The sequence below is a fragment of the Hyperoodon ampullatus genome (genome assembly GCF_949752795.1).
Source record: "Hyperoodon ampullatus genome assembly, chromosome: 2".
In the NCBI taxonomy this organism is placed as follows: domain Eukaryota; kingdom Metazoa; phylum Chordata; class Mammalia; order Artiodactyla; family Ziphiidae; genus Hyperoodon; species Hyperoodon ampullatus.
The window spans coordinates 110,409,245-110,426,236 of NC_136915.1; the positions used below are offsets into that span (position 1 = coordinate 110,409,245).

General features: G+C 41.9%; 1 protein-coding gene across 2 annotated transcripts in view; it reads left to right on the plus strand.

Moving 5' to 3' along the window:
- Positions 1-16,992, plus strand: part of PIP5K1A (phosphatidylinositol-4-phosphate 5-kinase type 1 alpha) — a gene marked incomplete at both ends in the record, with an annotated part of 35,274 nt that overhangs the window by 9,174 nt on the left and 9,108 nt on the right. For both annotated transcript variants that reach the window (XM_079697299.1, XM_079697298.1), the window contains 6 exons: positions 6,807-6,838; positions 8,739-8,819; positions 12,888-13,018; positions 13,442-13,559; positions 13,741-13,893; positions 15,761-16,060. In XM_079697299.1, coding sequence (XP_079553425.1) covers positions 6,807-6,838; positions 8,739-8,819; positions 12,888-13,018; positions 13,442-13,559; positions 13,741-13,893; positions 15,761-16,060 — 815 coding nt within the window. The remainder of the gene's footprint in view (positions 1-6,806; positions 6,839-8,738; positions 8,820-12,887; positions 13,019-13,441; positions 13,560-13,740; positions 13,894-15,760; positions 16,061-16,992) is intronic.

The window sequence follows — 16,992 nt, forward strand, 5'->3', positions numbered from 1 at the left end:
TAACACAGAAACTTCTTTTCTCACAGTTCCACAGTATGAAATGAATCCGTTCACTATCTTTTGTCTCCCTCGAAGTCTTCCCATAACTCCATTTCCTTTTGTTTCAGTAAATGAGTCTCTTTTTCTTTTCCCTTTCTGTTGTACCTCTTATTTCCCCTGACCCTTCCCATCCTGTAGATGGGGTTTCATAATTCACAATGATAGTAATAATTACTAGTATTTATAGAGCATTTATTACATGTTAGGTGCTATACAGGACTTATTTAATTCTCATAACAACGCTATGAAATACATGTTATTATATGTCCATTTTATGGATGAGGTAACCAAGGCCTAGAGCATTTTAACCAACTTGTCCAAAGTTACCTAGTTAGCAAATGGTAGATCTAGTATTCAAATCTAGCCAACCTAGGTGTTCTGAATTCAGAGCCCACATTCCTACCTACTATACCTTATTGCTCTCTCACTAATCTGAAAGGCTGTTTGTGAACTAACTTGACTTTAAACCAGATTAAATATTTGTTGTTCAACAAAAGAATAGGCAGAAGGGAACTTCCCCTTCTGACTTTAGCTGTCCTAAAAAAGCAACAAAATTCTGAGCTCGTCCATGCATAATATGTGGAGTTATTGATCATTCTTTAAGAAAATATTTTAGAAGTTAATGTGGATTTTTGCCAAGGATTGGTAACTGATTCTGCAGTCAATTCCAAGATCACTGAAACAGGAGTGCCCATCAGATGCCCTCTTTTTGTCGTTGCAAATTCAATGATCGTAACCCTTATGCTTTTAATCAGGGCAAGACATGGTTCCACTTACACCAAAAAGAAAACTGCAATCTGAGATGAATTAAAAACTTTTTTTTTCTCTCTCTGCTAAAGTTGTTCATGTCTTATTACAAAGACAAAAAGGTACTTTCTACTGCTAGTGAGGACCTTAACATCTGTGAAACTGCTCTTTCAAGTATCAGACTTGAAAGATAGCTTCTGCTCCTCTAGAATACTGGCGTTGTCTGATTCAGAACAAGGATAATATCACTAAAAGAAATGAAAGATACTTTCCTACTGTTTTTGCCAGTGACATTCATGACTGTTACTGGAGGAACAGAGTGTTGTTATTCATTTCATTGAGAAGAACTGAAGGAGGAGGTCTCTGCTCTTAATCCTCTTATCAGTGAAAATGGAAGGGAAGGGGATACCTCAAGGGAAGAAAATATATGTTCATATTGTCCATTAGCAATTCTGAGATTTATTTAGTTTGTAAAAGTATTCTAGTTCCCTTTGTTTCTTGTCCTACCTAGACTCCAAGTGGCCAGGAAATTGAAAACAAAAGATAGTTTAGAAGAAAGAGTTGAACTGGGGCTTAGGAATATGGATTCCAGTTCTGGCTCTGTCACCGCCTTTGCTCTGTGATTTTGAGCACATCCCTTATGCTCTGTTCTTTTACTTATAAATAAGATTAGATTAAAATCTCAAAGGCCCTTGCTGAATGATTTTTTTCTTAATATAAATTGTTATTGATTTGTTTGCTTGAAAATGGGCAAGTAGGTTCATATGTGGCCGAAGGAACTAAGTTCTCAACTTGTTCTATTTAAAAATCAACTTTCATTTAATATCTATAAATTTCAGCCAGATTGAACCTGCTCTGGTCAGAATTTTTTAAAAATTCCCAAAGTGAGTACACCCTTGCTCCTCTAGGTCTTTTATTTATTAATATTTTTGGTGAACAACAAGCCAGTCTTTTTTTAGTAAATATGTAATTGAGTACAGTTTTGTACCTTGATCCTTGGTAACGGCCTGTAGGTCTTTTACATTTCCATCTTTCTGCAGAGGAACTAGGGCTTGAAATCACCATGGTTGGCTCTATATCATCTATTGAGCCACTCAGAATTAAGTTATTTGAACCATTATTTTTCTGATGCAGCCTGTTTGTCATGGCTTTATTTTTTGCTTCCAGTAGAGCAACATTAGCTGGTTGTTTAGAATGCTTCTTGGTCTAGGGCCTGTTAATAAGTAGGAGTTACATAGTCATGAAGGAAACAAACTATGGAAACGTTTTTCCCTGAGGAAGAGGAAATTTAACATTGGAACTCTGCCCTATACTCAGTTTCCCCACCCAAAAAGAGGATGATACATACGGATCGTGGATATGGGGATTATAAGATGATAGTATATACTTATCAGAGATCATTTTTCACACAGATGCTAGAAAACAAACTTTCTGTTGAATAACATTCTAGTCTTATCCATAAGGATGAATCTCGTTCTCCTTAAACATTGGCTGGATGGCATTGCTAAGCCGGGTGTTGCCATGCTGAGTTGGTATTCTTTTCTCTCTTTTTTTTCCTCACTTCTCCTCCCCCCTCCGTCCGCCTCCCCCCTCTTCCTCCGTTTCTGCTCCTCCTCTTCCTTCTGAAGAGAAAGCTTGATTATGAGATGAACAGGTACAGTGCTGGTGACTCTTCAGTCTCAGTAGGCAGTTTCTCATTGGCAGAGCCTTGGGCCAAATGGTCAAGCCTTAGCAGATGGTACCTGGTTCCCTGAAATATCACTCTGCTCTTCATTGGGTTTCTTCTGGACCAAGCTGGGTGTTACAGCAACATTGATAAAATTCTCTAGATATTTTTCTATTCCTGTCCATTCTTCTTTGGGAGGTTGGAGCTCTGACCTGTGCCCTAGGGGCAAAACTTCAGACAAGGAAGAGAGTAAGTCTTGGGTCCCGATTCTCCTCCCTGTGTTGCTTGTTCTGATTATTATTATTTAGACCTCAGTATCCATCCAATTGCTTCAGCTATAGTGTTCTTGGGATTAATCCAAGCTTTGCAGTTGCAGATAGCTAAGTAATTGGCACCATATTCCACTGAGTGAAGTCCTCCCACCCTCATTCTGGGTACTTTGTAAGAGTGCAGCAGCCCTAGAGCTATGTGTTTGTGTGATAAAACTAGGAAGGGTAGCAAAGTAGAACTTTTTAGGGAGTAAGAAAGCCCCAGACCTACTCTCTGCCTTGAAAATCACTTACCTGCTTTTTTTTCTCCATTGTTTAACTTGGTCCATTGACTCCTTGCATGCAGAAGAGGTTGTGTTCTAGGAGAGACTGTCAGCCTAGGACTGGATGTTGGCTCTTGGTTCTGCCAGCTCCCTCCAAATCCCTTCCTCTGAGGTAAAAGAGGAAGGGATAAACCAGGTACTGACCAAGGAGTCCAAAATCAGTGTTGTCTTCTCAACTGAAAGCATACTGATTTCCTTATTGAGACTTACTAATTCTCCAGTTGCCTGTACACTTGCACCAGGTTATGTTGTGGGGAGGTGGAGGCTGAGGGTTTGGGGAGGGGCCAAGAACTTTGAGGTGCTAATTAGAATTTCATGAAGGTCTAGGTAATTGAACGTTAAACCTTCCTGGGGGCCCAGCTTTACTCTTGCATTAGAAATCACAAAAAAAAAAAAAAAAAAAGAAATCACATATGGGGCTTCCCTGGTGGCGCAGTGGTTAAGAATCTGCCTGCCAGTGCAGGGGACATGTGTTCGATCCCTGGTCCAGGAAGATCCCATGTGCTACGGAGCAACTAAGCCTGTGCGCCACAACTACTGAGCCTGTGCTCTGGAGCCCGCAAGCTACATCTACTGAGCCCGTGTGCCACAACTGCTGAAGCCCGCGTGCCTAGAGCCTGTGCTCCGCAACACGGGAAGCCACCACAAAGAGAAGCATGTACACCACGATGAAGAGTAGCCCCTGCTCGCTGCAACGAGAGAAAGCCTGCACGCAATAATGAAGACCCAACACAGCCTAAATAAATAAAATAAATTTTTAAAAAACCGTCTTGCACTGTCTGTGGTCTCTTTAAAAAAAAAAATTCACATATGACAATATATTTGTATAGCACGTCACAGTCCATGAAGTACTTTGATTTAGTTTATCTTTTTTGGGGCTGTGTTGGGTGGGTCTTAGTTGCAGCATGCAGGATCTTTCATTGCAGCGCGCGGGCTTCTCTCTAGTTGTGGCACCCTGGCTCCAGAGCATGTGGGCTCAGTAGTCGCAGCACACGGGCTTAGTTGCCCCACGGCATGTGGGATCTTAGTTTCTTGACCAGAGATTGAACCAGCATCCCTGCATTGCAAGACGGATTCTTAACCACTGGACCACCAGGGAAGTCCCTGATTTAGTTTGTCTTATCTAATCTTTACATAAACCTTCTAGTATGGTTCATCTTTTTTTTTTTTTTTTTAATGTTGGGAGTAGGAGTTTATTAATTTATTTATTTTTGCTGTGTTGGGTCTTTGTTTCTGTGCGAGGGCTTTCTCTAGTTGTGGCGATCGGGGGCCACTCTTCATCGCGTTGTGCGGGCCTCTCACTATCACGGCCTTTCACTATCACGGCCTCTTTTGTTGCAGAGCACAGGCTCCAGACGCGCAGGCTCAGTAGTTGTGGCTCACGGGTCTAGTTGCTCCGCGGCATGTGGGATCCTCCCAGACCAGGGCTCGAACCCGTGTCCCTGCATTAGCAGGCAGATTCTCAACCACTGCACCACCAGGGAAGCCCCAGGTTCCTCTTTTTTTAGTTAAATATAGAGAACAGTTTACCTGATGTAACAGGGATTTGAACCCAGGTCTTCTGATTTTTAAATAGCTCAGCATGTTGGCTCTTGTCTAAAAGGTTTTAAGTCAGTAACAGTTTTAATCATAAATCTGACTCATCCTGGCTTATTGTTCCTTGGAAGCTTTAGCTTAGGGTTCCAGTTCTAAAATGGTCTTTCACCTACCTGAACTTGACCTGACTGAAGATGAAGCATCCTGCAAAAAGCATAGATTATTGGGCTCTGCTGTTTTTCTAATTTTCTGGGCCATTTTATGCAGCACATCTTCCTAACAGCTAGATGACATTTCCCTTACCTCCTTTTTTGGAAAGAGGAATGAAAACCATCTGTTCCCCTTAGTTTTGCTACTCTGACTCACTGTGGGGAAGGAAATTTCCTACCCTGCTTATTGGTACCAGAAGTGCTTAGTCTGTGGCCTTTGTACTACTAAGGTCTACCACAATCTCCTCTGAGCCCAGCTATATTCTGAAATTCTTAGGGCCCTTGATCGTTGGTCTTAAACAATAGTAATTAGACCTTTAACCTGATTGCCCCTAAGCCCATCTTGTCTCTGCTGCTGTTTTACCATTAAACCTTATATATGGACCAGAACTGGGGTCTTCCTACTCAGGTATTATATTATTGAGGATTCGTCGAATTGGATTCTTCTTTTTAATTTTCTTTAATGTGGCTAATCTTTATTTATTTTGAATTCTTTAGAACTACATCAAAGTAATATATCAGTAGTCTTTGAAGAAAAAAGGCCAACATTCTTCAATATGAAGGGGAGAAAGTTCTGTCTCCCTCTTTCCAATGTGATCATGGATGAAAGTTATAGGGATCGCAGACCCTTAAGAATTGATTTAACCTTTTAGAGTATTTTTCTATAGATAATGGTCTTTTAGTCACTTTCTAAACATACTTATTCTTGAAATGTTTTTCTACATTTAAATGGATAAAAGTCATAATATTGATGAGATTTAACTACACACTTATCTTACACATCTCCACTGATTATATATTTAGTAAGTACACACCAACAAATTCCTGTTGCTTTTACAGCAGAAATCAAGATGAGGATGGAAGGATGTAGAATCAGATTCTGCCTGCACTCTATGCTTTTCCATTTTTTTGACATTGCATTTTCCCATCCTTAGCCTCCTCATCTCCATAGATCAACTCTTTTTTTTTAAATTGAAGAATAGTTGGTTTATAATAATATATTAGTTTTAGATGTACAATGTAGTTATTCAATATTTTTGTAGATTATACTTCATTTAAAGTTATTACACAATAATGGCTATATTTCACTGTGCTGTACAATATATCCTTGTTGCTTATTTATTTTATACACAGTAGTTTGTGTCTCTTAATCCCCTCCCCCTAGCTTGTCCCTCCCCCCTTTTCCCTCCCCACTGGTAACCACTAGTTTTCTATGTCTGTGAGTCTGTTTCTGTTTCGTTATATACATTCATCCGTTTTATTTTTTAGATTCCACCTATAAGTGATAACATAGAATGTTTTTCTCTGACTTATTTCACTAAGCATAATACCCTCTAGGGACATCCACATTGTTGCAAATGGCAGAATTTCATTCTTTTCTATGACTGAGTAATACTCCATTTGCATAAATATGTATATGTATACACACACACACACACACACACAAACACACCACAGCTTCTTTATCCATTCATCTGTTGATGGACACTTAGGTTGCTTCCATATCTTGGCTACTGTAAATAAAGCTTCCATAGACCAACTCTTTACCTTTTTTCTGAAATAATTAGTAGAAGTGTAAAGCACCATGGATATGCTCTAAGAGTACCTACCCTTTTAGCTCTACAGGAAAAATTATTAAGCCCAGGCTGTCCAATAAATCTTGGTATCTCTTATGCCCTTTCTCTTTCAGCCATGGTATCAAATGAGACCCTCTGGCTCTGATGGTTAAATGTATCAAGAACAGATATATTTCCTAGAGAAAATATGAACACTTGTGCAAGAAAAAGGACTAGAATGAGAACAGAATATGCATAAGGGCTCTGTGAGTATGGAGGAGGAAAAAGAAGGGACATTTAAAATCCCTATCCAAAAGGATCTGTTATCAATGAGCAAGAGGCAGGAGCTCATTGTCAGGTTTAGTGTGACTCAAATCCTGATTGTTTCAGTGTGCTTGATAGAGATCGTGTGAGTGTGTGTATACACTTATGGTTGTGTTTGTTTATTTTTATTTTCACAGCATCTGGAATCAAGAGACCCATGGCATCTGAGGTGAGTTTTATATTGATACAGTGGTTCTAAAACCTTAATTCTGGGATAGAAGGATACTTGTTTATAACACCCTTATTTTACCCCTACTTGGGTCTTGGAATCTAGATAGGGTTCTCACATCTCTTTGGTAGGCTAGTAATTATACAACTCTACTTTTGTTACAGTTTATTATGAATATTAATAATAGCTCAGATTTATTGAACTTTTTTTAATGTTTTAAATTTATTTATTTTATTTATTTATTTTCGGATCTGTTGGGTCTTCGTTGCTGCGAGCAGGCTCTCTCTAGTTGCGGCGAGTGGGGGCTACTCCTTGCTGCAGTGCGCGGGCTTCTCAATGTGGTGGCCTCTCCCGTCGCAGAGCACGGGCTCCAGGCGTGGAGGCCTCAGCAGTTGCAGCACGCAGGCTCAGCAGTTGTGGCTCACAGGCTCCAGAGGGCAGGCTCAGCAGTTGTGGCGTACGGGCCCAGTTGCTCCGCGGCACGCAGGATCTTCCTAGACGAGGGCTTGAACCCTGCATTGGCAGGCGGACTACCAACCACTGCGCCACCAGGGAAGCCCCTGAGCTTTTTTTTTAATGTACCAAAGAGTAAATAAGGTACCTAAGTGCTCTTTATAGGTATTCTTATTTAATCCTGCAAAGAGCCTCTATGAGTGTAGGTATTGTTGTTATCCGTGTTTTATAGATGAAAAAGTGAAGATTAGAGGTTCTATAGCTTGCCCAAAGTCCTGTAATTAATAAGGTTAGGATTCAAAGCCAGTCTGACACTAAAGCTCATTCTCTTGTTTTGCTGTTAATACCTCCTGACCGCGTAGCTTCAGTGAATGTGACGAACTTCTTTTAACCGTACTGAAGCTGTTGATATTCTAAGTTTTTCTCTTTTGTGCAGAGTATCTTGTATTTGCTTAATTTTCTTCCCACAGAGTATTTCCCATTCCTCTTTTTACTTCTTGCATCTCTCCTGGGTTTTGTGAGGGGACCTCAGAGTGCGGACCATTTTGGCGTAGGATTTTAGGCTTTTTTCTCAGAACATCTTCCAAGATCTGTCAGGTTATATACTGAGGGTTTTCTGGCACTAAGGGTCTTAGCAAGAAGAGTAGAACTTAAATATCAGGCCCTAAGATGGTAACATGCTATTTTCAGTAGTCTTTTTGCCTTCTGGCTTGTTAACTTGAGTATCGACATCATGAAGAATACCTTCATGTCTGTTGTGCTGGCATCTTGGCTGTGGAGAATAGCCTTCTAGCCTCCGCTCCACTGGTTTTACTTCTTCCTTTTTTCAGAGGCTGTGATGTATGTGAGTAGAAAACAAAGCCATGCCACGTTCTCAGGAATCTCTTTGAGGCACTGAGGCCCTTATCTTAGAGGATTCATCTTATTGCCACAGCCTTTTAATACTTGGGCTCGCAGTACTTGCATTTGCCAGTGGCTAGATCATTTCTGCTGGTGAATTCAGTTTGAGCAAATAGTGTTCAGGTCGGGTTGAATATTAGAGGGGTAGTAGTTTCTGAAAGGAAGCTGGGTCTGTAGAGCTCTACTTCTGTCTTGCTTTTGTAAACTGAGGGTCTTCCCTTTTTTCTGGGATTGCTATTGCTTACTTCCCCTGTTTCTGCTTTTCTTTAATGATAATCATTTTAATTTTCTGTGTCATCTTTCTGAGAACCAAAGGTGAAATATGTGTCCTTTGGAGTTTTCTTCGTGTTCTTTTATTTAGTTCTTTGGGGAGCAACACTATAGCTGTGTGTTTCCATGGGAGGGATCTTCTGAAGATTTTATAAAATGTTCTTAACCTAAAAAGGGTGTGTTGCATGTTTTGTTTTTTTTTTTGATTTACCATCATTGTAGCTGTTTGGTGTGTTACATGGGAATCATGTACTAATCTTGACTCTTCTTATTCTAGGTGCCTTATTCCTCTAGCATGTCCATGAAGAAAATAGGCCACCGTGGTGTGGATTCCTCAGGAGAGACAACATATAAAAAGGTGTGTCTGGGTGAAACCCACTCATCTTACCCCAGGAAGGGATAGTTCTGTCTCCTTGATATTATTCTACACATTCCATCCCATTTCTTGAATACGCTAAACCTTTGCACAATAGCCATCATACAACTTGAACTTTATTTATTTATTTATTTATTTATTTATTTTTGCGGTATGCGGGCCTCTCACTGTTGTGGCCTCTCCCGTTGCGGAGCACAGGCTCCGGACGCGCAGGCCCAGCGGCCATGGCCCACGGGCCCAGCCGCTCCGCAGCATGTGGGATCTTCCCACACTGGGGCACGAACCCGTGTCCCCTGCATCGGCAGGCGGACTCTCAACCACTGTGCCACCAGGGAAGCCCAAACTTTATTTATTTTTTATAAATTTAATTTATTTATTTTATTTTTATTTATTTTTGGCTGCGTTGGGTCTTCATTGCTGTGCGTGGGCTTTCCCTAGTTGCGGTGAGCGGGGGACACTCTTCCGCTGCGGCGCCTGGGCTTCCCACTGCGGTGGCCTCTCCTGCTATGGAGCATGGGCTCCAGGCACATGGGCCCCAGCAGTTGTGATGCGCGGCTCAGTAGCTGTAGCTCGCGGCTCCAGAGCGCAGGCTCGGTAGCTGTGGCACATGGGCACAGTTGCTCCGCAGCATGTGGGATCCTTCCAGACCAGGGCTCGAACCCGTGTCCCCTTCATTGGCAGGCAGATTCCCAACCACCGTGCCACCAGGGAAGCCCCACAACTTGAACTTTAGAATTTACTTCACAAAGGGTAAATTATTTCCCGTCTGTATATATGGGTTTTGTTTTGTTTCATAAATTTATTTATTTTATCTTTGGCTGCATTGGCTCTTCGTTGCTGTGCGCGGGCTTTCTCTAGTTGTGGCGAGTAGGAGCTACTCTTCGTTGCGGTGCGCGGGCTCCTAATTGCGGTGGTTTCTCTTGTTGCGGAACACGGGCTTTAGACACGTGGGCTTCAGTAGTTGTGGCATACAGGCTCAGTAGTTGTGGCTCATGGGCTCTAGAGCACAGGCTCAGTAGTTGTGGCACACGGGCTTAGTTGCTCTGCAGCATGTGAGATCCTCCCGGACCAGGCCTCGAACCCGTGTCCCCTGCATTGGCAGGCGGATTCTTAACCACTGTGCCACCAGGGAAGCCCTGTATATGTGGTTTTCGTTTTGTTTGTTTTCGTTTTTGGCTGCGTTGGGTCTTTGTTGCTGCTCGCCAGCTTTGTCTAGTTGCAGCGAGCAGGGGGCTACTCTTCGTTGCGGTGCATGGATTTCTCATTGTCGTGGCTTCTCTTGTTGTGGAGCATGGGCTCTAGGCGCGCAGGCTTCAGTAGTTGTGGCACGTGGGCTCAGTAGTTGTGGCACACAGGCTTAGTTGCTCTGTGGCATGTGGGATCTTCCTGGACCAGGGATGGAACTCGTGTACCCTGCATTGGCAGGCGGATTCTTAACCACTGTGCCACCAAGGAAGTCCCTGTATATGTGTTTAAATAAGAATGTTCATAATGAACAAATCTGGTGTTGGATGCTTTTTCACTGAGCTGAAGAAATTGTGTTTCCCTGTTAGATAGAAACATGTAATAAGCCCCCAAGGCCATTCTTACCTAGCTTTAGGGAACCATGTCTCTTGTGCTGGATGTACATAAAGTGAAGGCTGGATCCCATTCAACTTGGTGATAGAGATAGACAGCAGGTCAAGAATTTTTCTTTGTGTGTGTGTATGTTTTGTTTTGTTTTGTTTTGTTTTTTGTCTGTGCTGGGTCTTAGTTGTGGCACGCAGAGTCTTCATTGCGACATGCGAGATCTTTAGTTGCAGCATGTGGGTTTCTGAGTTGCGGCATGCGGACTCTTAGTTGTGGCATGTGGACTCTTAATTGTGACATGTAGGCTCTTAGTTGTGGCATGCAGGCTCTTAGTTGCGGCATGTGGACTCTCAGTTGTGGCATGCATGAGGGATCTAGTTCCCCGCCCAGGGATCGAAACCAGGCTCCCTGCATTGGGAGCATGGAGTCTTACCCACTGGACCACCAGAGAAGTCCATGGGTTTTGTTTTTTTAAGATTGTAGTTTCAGTTGGTGAATAGGGCCTAGAATACCTGATTTTGAGCTAGAGATATCAAATGGATTGGAAAGATAGTAGTAATAGCCAAGAAGAGAAAATTGAACTGGTGAAGGGAAAACAGGAGAGAAGCATCCTGGAGTGACCCAGTTGCCCAGTTCTGGACTAACTGGAGATGCTTAGGCTTCCTGGGGTACAGTGTTCAACCTCCTATTTGGCATCTATACCTTGTCTGGCCCATGTAAATTTTTCTTGTGTTTGTTCTCTGTCTTTATTGCATTGTCCGAAGTGATAGAGGTGGACTGACTCATTCTCAGTCAGGGAGCTGACTGTCCCTGGGAATGGGCTCTGAGGCCCATGTCAATTAAACAGACATTTATTGAGCTCTTTTTATGTGCTGAACACTGAGACAAAAAGATGAGTTTCTAGTCTAATTGGAGAGGCAAGCACTTAAAAAATTTGTTATAATTTTATTTATTTTTTAAAAATATTCTTATTTTTTATTTAAAAAAAATTTTTAAAGGTTAAACTTTTCTTTTTTTTTTTTTTTTGGCCGCGTTTGGTCTTCATTGCTGTGCATGGGCTTTCTCTAGCTGTGGCAAGCAGGGGCTACTCTTCGTTGCAGTATGTGGGCTTCTCACTGCAGTGGCTTCTCTTGTTGCAGAGCACAGGCTCGAGGCATGTGGGCTTCAGTAGTTGTGGTGCATGGGCTCAGTAGTTGTGGTGCATGGGCTTAGTTGCTTCACGGCATGTGGGATCTTCCCGGACCAGGGCTCAAACCCGTGTCCCCTGCATTGGCAGGTGGATTCTCAACCAGTGTGCCACCAGGGAAGTCCCCATTCTTATTTTTAAAAATATTTATTTATTTGGCTGCATTGGGTGTTAGCTGTCGCACACGGTATCTTTCGTTGTGGTGTGTGGGCGCTTCATTGCGGCTCACGGGCTTCTCTCTAGTTGTGGCACGTGGGCTTCAGAGCGCACAGGCTTAGTTGCCCCATGGCATGTGGGATCTTAGTTCCCTGACCGGGGTTGAACCCGCATCCCCTGCATTGGAAGGTGGATTCTTAACCACTGGACCACCAGGGAAGTCCTTAGTTATAATTTTAATGCCCAGTGAGGACTAGGTAGAATATTGATACAAGTAATATTTGGTGAGGGTTGGGGGGATAAGGGAAATCACTTAGAACAAATCTGTCCAATAGAACTTTCTACAGTGATTGAAATGTGCTATATCTGTGTTATCCAGTGTGGTAGCCACTAATCATACCTGAATGTGGCTAGTAAGACCAAAGAAATGATTTTTAAATTAAATTAACTTTAACTTAAAATTAAATAGCCGAGTGTGGCTAGTAGCTACTATATTGGACAGCACAGAACTAGATAATACGACATTTTCCCATGACATTGAAATCCTGGATTGTAAGAGTGGGGCTCTTATATTTGTGTTTTGACCACAGTATGATAATTTAAAATCTAAACACTTCTCTCAGAAATAATTTGAATCTTTCAGGCTTTCTTCTTCAGTCAGGAGCTTTTTTTGCCACTCAGTTGTCCTTGGAACGCCAGTCAGGCCTTGCCTTAGAGAACTGAGCTTCAGTAGCTAGGCAGTGAATCAGAGTATCAGTTAATTTTAGTTGCATTCTGTATCAGATGAATAAAATGTTTGGAGGACTCCATATACTCTGGGGGCAGGAACCTTTGGAGTGAGACCTAGGATTGTTCTTTCAGTACAATGTATCCTCCAGATATAGATGTGGATAGGAGGGAACACCTTGTTTAGAGAGTCCCTACTTTGCTACTCTGTATCTTCATGCTCTTCCAATCTTTGCAGGCTTAACTGCCATGTAGAGTGTGGGGATGGGGAAACTGGATTGCCCCAGTTTAGTCTGAACTACTAGAAAGGCATTTGCTCTCCCGTGTTCCTTCTGGTTCTTCTCTCCTGAGTTTTTATTGCTATGATCAGATTTACTACTAGAAACTTTCCTCTTGTTTCTCTTGTTTCTCAGACAACCTCTTCAGCTTTAAAAGGTGCCATCCAGTTAGGCATTACTCACACTGTGGGGAGCCTGAGTACCAAACCAGAGCGGGATGTCCTCATGCAAGACTTCTATGTGGTGGAGAGTATCTTCTTCCCGAGGTACAGAGGTTAATGTCCTAGAAAATGTGGCTTTTTTATATCATCATCAGGGCATTTTAGGGTTCATGTCTAATTTAGGCATGCATCCAATCCTTAACCTGATTTTAATCAGGGTGATATGGGGACTGGAGAATTTGAAGAGCACATGCTCTCCTTTGAATGTTTCCATGAGCCTCCGGCCTGTGGACTGAGCCCTAAAAAACAATTTAATGCATCGGGAGGAGGTAATATGATTCCCTGTGCCCATGTCTTAATCCCCATGTTGCGCCTTGTCCCATTATGTAACTGACTCATCCAGTCCCTTTGGTTCTCTCAGGAGGGATGTATTGACCTGCCTCTGGGTGACTGAGTGTCTTTCTAGGGTGTGGACTCCCTAAATTACAGGAACTGGTAAGTTATGGCTTCTTCTGTTTAACCCCACAGTGAAGGGAGCAACCTGACTCCTGCTCATCACTACAATGACTTTCGGTTCAAGACCTATGCACCTGTTGCCTTCCGCTACTTTCGGGAGTTGTTTGGTATCCGTCCTGATGATTACTTGGTAAGCTTCCAGATTTCAGGACCCTGGGACTCCAGTATCAGAGGGATACTTCCAAAGGAAGACCCTCTCTCCACACTCTTGCTCTGGTTTTTCTTTAGAATAGAATTGCATCTGTAGTTGATTTCTGGTTGGGCATGCCCTTGTATCTCTGAACCTCTTGCTGTCTTTTCTCTGGGCCCAGTACTCCCTCTGCAATGAGCCGCTGATTGAACTCTGCAACTCTGGGGCTAGTGGTTCCCTCTTCTACGTGTCCAGTGATGATGAATTCATCATTAAAACAGTCCAGCACAAAGAGGCGGAGTTTCTGCAGAAGCTGCTTCCAGGATACTACATGGTGAGAGGACCAGGAGCACTGGCTGCCTGAGCTGCCCACTCCACTCCAAGACAAGGCTGGGGAGGCTGCCATCAGGGGGACAAAACAATGTCAGCACTTCTGTCATAGGAATGTAGTTCATCTTTGTGATTTTCCCATCTCTTTTGTCTCTATATGGCTAAAGGGGGTTTTGTTCATCTGTCCTATTTTAAGTGTTTTTAGCTTAGACCCTGCTACCCAACGACAAGATTCAATGATGATTTAAAAAAATTTTTTTTTATTGGAGTATAGTTGATTTACAGTGTTTTGTTTCTGCTGTACAGCAAGCAAAGTGAGTCAGTTATACATACACATATATCCACTTTTTTTAGATTCTATTCCCATATTACAGAGTATTGAATAGAGTTCCCTGTGCTATTTAATAGGTTCTTATTAATTATTCGTTCTGTGTATAGTACTGTGTGTATGTCAATCCCAGTCTCCCAGTTTATCCCCCTACCTTTTCCCCCCAGTAACCACAAGTTTGTTTTCTACATCAGTGACTCAACTTCTGTTTTGTAAATAGGTTCATTTGTACCATATTTTTAAATTCCACATATAAGTGATAATATATGATACTTATTTTTCTCTTTCTGACTTACTTTCACTCAGTGTGACAATCTCTAGGTCCATCCATGTCGCTATAAATGGCATTATTTCATTCTTTTTTATGGCTGAGTAATATTCCATTGTATATTTGTACCACATCTTCTTTATCCATTCCTCTGTTGATGGACATTTAGGTTGCTTCCATGTCCTGGCTGTTGTAAATAGGGCTGCAAAGAACATTGGAGTGCATGTATCCTTTCGAATTATGGTTTTTTCTGGATATATACCCAGGAGTGGAATTGCTGGATCATATGGTAGCTCTATTTTTAGTTTTTTAAGGAATCTCCATACTGTTCTCCATAGTGGCTGTACCAATTTACATTCCCACCAACAGTGTAGGAGGGTTCCCTTTTCTTCACACCCTCTCCAGCATTTATTGTTTGTAGATTTTTTGATGATGGCCATTCTGACCAGTGTGAGGTGATACCTCATTGTAGTTTTGATTTGCATTTCTCTGATAATTAGTGATGTTGAGCATCTTTTCATGTGCTTTCTGGCCATCTGTATGTCTTCTTTGGAGAAATGTCTATTTATATCTTCTACCCATTTTTTGATTGGGTTTTTTTTTTTCCTGATATTGAGCTGCATGAGCTGTTTGTATATTTTGGAGAAAAATCACTTGTCAGTCACTTCATTTGCAAATATTTTCTCCCATTTTTTGGGCTTTCTCTTCATTTTGTTGATGGTTTCCTTTGCTGTGCAAAAGCTTCTAAGTTTAATTAGGTCCCATTTGTTTATTTTTGTTTTTATTCAGTGATGATTCTGCTTTCCATTCTTAGTCCAGCTCCTAGAGTAGAGTATGAGGTTGGTTACTTCCCTTGATAATACTGTATTTTTTCTTACTCTGACTGATACCTCTTGGAGGTTCTGGAGAAGTTAGGGAACTCTCCTTTGCCTCCTTTCATACTCACAAGAATATACTATACAGAAAGCTAAGCATTAAGTCTTTTTCAGTGCTGTCTTCTCTTAAACCTCTCTGAAGGAATATGTTCTTCATATGTTTAGTATCCTGACTGCTTACTATATTGTAGGCCTGCCACTCGGCTTGGTGGTGATCTCATTATTGAGATAGATACATTGGGAAATTTTAAACAAATGTAATGTGGGCTTATGGGCAGATTGTATCTGAATCCCATGTAACAGACAAAGGAAGGGGGGGGCGGTGACAGCTTTTGCCCTTGAGTTTTATTGAAAATCAGCTAACTTGCTCTTCTACTTCTTTTTACTTTCTTGTCCTCAGAACCTCAACCAGAACCCTCGGACTTTGTTGCCTAAGTTCTATGGACTGTACTGTGTGCAGGCAGGTGGTAAGAACATTCGAATTGTGGTGATGAACAATCTCTTACCACGGTCAGTCAAGATGCATATCAAATATGACCTCAAGGGCTCAACCTACAAAAGGCGGGCTTCCCAAAAAGAGCGAGAGAAACCTCTCCCCACCCTTAAAGACCTGGACTTCTTACAAGACATCCCCGATGGTCTCTTTTTGGATGCCGATATGTACAATGCTCTGTGCAAGACACTGCAGCGTGACTGTTTGGTGAGTTTGTCATATTTCCTTCTCTCTCAGGCACCAGAAATCTCAGTCTCTAAAACAGCTTGGTCGTTCTTAGGCATCTGATCTGTGGGAGACGAGACTCTGTTCCTTAGCTCCATCTGTGCCAGACTTCATTTAAAATAACTTTTATATTAGATCATTTATGCCTTTACATTTTTACTTTCTCCCCGTTTGTCTAACTCCCCTCCCCTGTCTTTTTTTTCTTTACCTGCTACCTGTCCTGGGCCTTATAAGCATACATTTTCCTTATTTTCATACCAGCACCATCATTGCTCAGTTTTTGGTCCTGTCTGCCAAATCCAAATTTATATCTTAGAAGCTGAGTGCTGCTGAAAAAGATCACACAACTGTGTATACTGGCATCTCTACAGATTTATGATATCCAGCCCTACCTGGGCCCTCAGTATTCCTCATCAGTCCATTTCCTGTTCCTCCCAGAGATTGCACATGATTGGTACTCTCTTCAAACAATTTTCTGACACTCATCCCCCCAGCCTTGTTTCTCAACAAACTACCTCAACTTTCTATTCCGTACCATCCCTTTGTTCTGCCCCCATCATCACTTTATAAATGGATCTACACTTAACCATCCTTAATCTATATTTTCTTCCCAACTTGGTTGATTATTCCAGGTCAGTCCCTTTTGTGACCTAGATCCATTTCCTCCTGTTTCTCTAGGATCCTACTTCATCACTTACTTCCTTTCCCACCTCTGGCTTTAGCCTCAACTGACTGTTTTCTATCTATATACAAACAAGTTTATCTCTTTTTTATTTTAAGATTAAGAGAATGTTTTTCAATGTCTTCATTTAATGATGCCTCCATTTCTCTTTTCCCTTTCTCTTCTCCTATTCCTGCCTCAACCCACTGTGTCCTGGCTTTTGCTCTCACCACTTTAGTTGAACTGCTCTCTC